Source organism: Populus nigra, chromosome 5, assembly GCF_951802175.1.
Source record: "Populus nigra chromosome 5, ddPopNigr1.1, whole genome shotgun sequence".
NCBI lineage: Eukaryota > Viridiplantae > Streptophyta > Magnoliopsida > Malpighiales > Salicaceae > Populus > Populus nigra.
Window position 1 is genome coordinate 16,376,066 of NC_084856.1, and position 4,722 is coordinate 16,380,787.

Genomic DNA, 4,722 nt, shown 5'->3' on the forward strand with positions numbered 1-4,722 from the left:
TAAAATATCTTTTGTACATCAACACAAACACGCCTCTCATAATATCCTAGTAATAACAATCAACAAATTTAGCACGATTTCTTTCCTTGTAGGATTTAGATGGAATTATATAAATTATATTTTAAAAATTTTATTTAATTAAACAGTTATGAATTTGAATTTTATTATTTTTATTTTATTTAATAAAAATTAAATGTAAGGTATATAAATATGTCAATAATTATATAAATTTAAATTATATTTTGAGATTTTTTCTAATAAATTAAACTTTTAAATTGAGATAGTTTACGGATAGCAATATGTATTTATACATCCAAGATTCATGTCATATTAAGGGTATTTGAAATAATAATAACGAAAGGTTTTCAAAATATTTCTTGATTAAAAATATATTAAAGTATTTTTTTATTTTTTAAGTTTTATTTTTTATATCAACATATTAAAATAAATAAATAAAACACCTAACTAATTTAAGAAAAATTATTTGTTTAAAATGTCATAAAATTCGGGTTGCATCGCCACCTCGTATCTGTAAACGAAATATAAAATAGACATAATGCAGCAGCATACAGGAAGTAGTAGTTGTTAGCATGAGTGATAGATGTTTATACTGTATTTCAAATATTTATTAAAAGAATTCAATAATGGATTATAGATAATCCAGGTAATATCTAACTGTATAAAGAAGGAGGGAGGGAGGCGGAGGCAGGTGGCTAAAGGGTCATCAACCATGGAAAATCCCGAGCCCGGAAATGTGATTAGACCAACCCACCCCACCAATAAGCAATCACCAACGCGCAAAGTAACAAAAAAAGGAGGGTAAAGTTGGCAATTCAAATATCCACTTTAAAAAGCCCAATTTTACAAATGCCCGCACCTTTAAAAAGAGCAGAGAGAAAAAAGTGGAGACTCTCTTGGAAAAACGCCCATCAAAGGTTCTTCAACAGTATAAATTCAGATCATAAATCAGAGGCAACTCACTTGTTTCTTCTTCTTCTTGATAAAGTCAGGCGGTGCCGATTGATTTGGTCAGCTTTTCGATTGATTGATTGATTGTAACGATGTCGTGTTCTTCGTCGTCGGCATCGGAGGAAGATGAAGAGGGGATCGATTCCTACCGCAAAGGAGGTTATCATGCGGTTAGAGTAGGGGATCAGTTCTCCGGTGGCCGTTATATTGCACAGAGAAAGCTGGGGTGGGGCCAGTTTTCTACTGTTTGGCTCGCTTACGATACTCGATCCTCTGTATGTTTTGGATCTGTTTCTGTTTTATTTTTCGTTAAATTTAAATCTTATTTCATATTTAATGAGAGATGTTCAATTATTGATCATTGGATTTTACTGGATCATCATCAGTTAAATTAATTAGAGTTGTTGCACCTTTTATTTAAATGAAGAAATGTTCAAGTAATGAATTTGCATTTTTTTAAAAAAGAAAAAGTTATTATTCTTTGGATCATCATTGAGGAAAGCTTGTTTTTCTATATTTAATTGTTGTTTTCCTATTTTTGTTATATTTCGGATGTGTTTTGCTTGATGAGATCAATGGGACTGCTATTTTTCCGTTTAGTGGCAGTTTATTTATTTATTTTTTTAAATATACGTTAAACTGTGTTAAAGTTCATTATCTGTGAAAAAAAATAATACAATAAAAGCTAATAAATTTTTAAGAAGTGAGTTTAAACGGCGATCATGGAAGGCTCAATCCGTTAACTGGTTGAAGTTTTGGTGGTTGTTGCTGTTTTATATTTATCAAAAAAGAAAAAAAAGAGTACCGGTTGTTTCAATGAGCCATATACATATATAATCATGAGTGTCTATTGTAGTTGGAATCATTGCCTGTCATGGAAAGACTTGAGCGTTTTCTCCTCTTTTACGATTGTCCTAGCTTGATTTGAGATTCTGTTTTTGTTTTTATTCTGTTTAACCTTATTGTAATTTTGTTTCTGTTTCTAGAAATACGTTGCTCTTAAGATCCAGAAAAGTGCAGCACAATTTGCTCAAGCTGCGCTTCATGAGATTGAACTCCTTTCAGCCATAGCTAACAGTGACCCTTCAAATTCCAAGTGTGTTGTGCAACTGATTGACCACTTCAAGCATGCAGGGCCAAATGGGCAGCATCAGTGCATGGTCCTTGAATTTCTTGGTGACAGTTTATTGAGGTTAATCAGGCATAATCGTTACAAAGGACTTGAATTGGATAAAGTTAGAGAGATCTGTAAATGCATTGTGACAGGTTTGGATTACTTGCATAGAGAACTTGGTATAATCCACTCTGACCTAAAACCCGAAAATATTCTTCTCTTTTCCACCATTGATCCTGCCAAAGATCCAATTAGGTCTGGGCTCACACCAATCCTGGAAAGGCCTGAGGGAAACCATAATGGTACTTCCACTATGACTCTCATCGAGAAGAAGTTGAAAAGGAGGGCAAAGAGGGCAGTTGCTAAGATATCAGGAAGAAGAGTTTCAATGGGAGGAGCCGTGCAAAAGCCTGAGAGATCTCTGGATGGGATTGATGTGAGGTGCAAGGTTGTTGATTTTGGAAATGCGTGTTGGGCTGATAAGCAGTTTGCAGAAGAAATTCAAACCAGACAGTATAGAGCTCCTGAAGTCATTTTGCGATCTGGGTATTCCTTCTCTGTTGATATGTGGTCTTTTGCTTGCACGGCGTTTGAGCTTGCTACTGGGGACATGTTGTTCGCTCCCAAGGACGGACAAGACTACAGTGAAGATGAGGTAGGCTAGTTTTTTCTGGATTTTATAGTTGTCAGAAATTGAAATTATCAGGGTAAGGCATACTGGATTTTAAAGTTTTAGTGAGATTTGTGCATGGCATGTTATCTTGTAAGACAGGATAGCAAATACTAATATAGTCAAATTTTAGGGAAAATGGTATAAAACTGACTGCAACCCGGCTTCTGTGTTGAGGTTATCAATGTATACTAGTGATAATGTGACTTGTATTTTTGCTCTCGTATGCTGTCCATTTCTTAGTCTCTTGAGACAGACCCTGCCTTTCATTTCCTTTTTACTAGTCTGCATGGGGTAAAACACAACACAAAGATGTAGGACGTGGCTGGGAAGATAGCATGCACCAAGACTATAACATTTTTGTTATTGTCTGAGACCAAATGAATGAGTAACACGTGTCCAGATTGTACTTCTGTTTTCCCTCGAGAGAGATGTTTTCTTGATAAACCTGCCTGCTGCATATTTGCATTGATGCATCATACCAGACTGATTTTGAATGTCTTTTCTTGATTGCCAGTCGCCTACAATCACATTTGGTTCTATGAATAAAAACGTGCAGTAATTTTCTTATTCATGCAACTCACAATGCAAATGTTTAAGCCATCACAGGTTTCAGAATGCAAACTGTTTGTTGTATGTATTGTAGTACTGTATCTCTGAACTTGTTTATTTAATCTGCTAATGAAACTGTTCTTTGGGAGGGTTTCAGGATCACCTTGCTCTTATGATGGAACTCCTTGGAAAGATGCCAAGAAAGGTAGGCACATAGTTTCTCAACAGCCTCCTACAGCTTTCTAGTTACCTCATACTCGTTCATGTATCTTTTAATTGCAATATGAGCAGATAGCCATTGGAGGAGCTCTATCCAAGGATTATTTTGACAGGCATGGGGATCTTAAGAGGATTCGGAGGCTGAAGTTTTGGCCACTTGATCGCTTGCTGGTTGAAAAATACAAATTCTCTGAAAATGATGCGCGGGAGTTTGCGGAATTTCTTTGTCCCCTTTTTGATTTTACACCAGAGAAGCGGCCCACTGCCCAGCAGTGCCTGCAACACCCATGGTTCAATCTCAAAAGCTCTACGCCGAACGAGGCTAAAAGTGAATCTAAGGTGGCAAAGTTGGGTGTTGGAGTGAGCAATCTGAAGGTGGGTAAGTGATGAAGGGGTCGTAGGTGATCGCACAATTCTCAAGTCCCTCCCTCCACCTGTATGAATGATTGTTATTTTGGCTTGTTATATTCAATAAGATTTATTATTTTTTCATTATTGATTAACTACAATGTAAATTAGCTACTATTATTGTGAGGAATTGACATGAACGAGAGAAATTAACTGCAGCAACAAACAAGGGTGGCTCATGTGCTAACCCTAATACCACACACCATGTTTTCTACCTGTAATTGGTTTTGACGTCAATGTTAGTCACGAATGGGTTGCGCCATAAAGAGAATCATTCCCCTTTAAGAATTGTAGTAGTTGTGGTTTGATTGATGCATGGGAGCTTTCATCGAAGGAAAGATTTTGTGTTTGATTCTTTTTTTGAGAAATTAGATCCAAAATCACATAATTCAGCTGCTTTCGTTCTAATTCGAAAGTGTTCATTAACAAAAACTAAATCTCGTGCATCATGACTCAAATTTGTAATTATGAATTTTCACTTAAAAAAAAAACCCTGTTGAACTAAGTGTTGGAAGCAAAATTGTCTTTTTATCATGTACAATTATCTTTAAAACATTGCATGGGGTTATATCTTTCATTTCTTTTTTCATAGTAAAATTACTACTTTGGACTTTGAATAAAAAACTCCTATGCCTGACCTTTTATTTTTTTAAAATAATACAATTACTTTGATGTTTTTTTTAAAAAAAAATAACTTATTAATATTTTTTGTCATTTTATATTGGTTATGTGGTGATTTTAGAGGTTGTTTAGGGGTATTATTATAATTGCTATATATTAAGTATTATTT

General features: G+C 34.9%; 1 protein-coding gene across 1 annotated transcript; it reads left to right on the forward strand.

Annotated features, from left to right (window-relative positions):
- Positions 1 to 872: 872 nt before the first annotated feature.
- Positions 873 to 4,016, forward strand: LOC133695001 (uncharacterized). The gene is made up of 4 exons (XM_062116727.1): positions 873 to 1,244; positions 1,956 to 2,738; positions 3,463 to 3,510; positions 3,597 to 4,016. The coding sequence occupies exons 1-4, from the start codon at positions 1,062 to 1,064 to the stop codon at positions 3,909 to 3,911; spliced, it is 1,329 nt and encodes a 442-aa protein (XP_061972711.1). The 5' UTR covers positions 873 to 1,061; the 3' UTR covers positions 3,912 to 4,016.
- Positions 4,017 to 4,722: the final 706 nt, after the last annotated feature.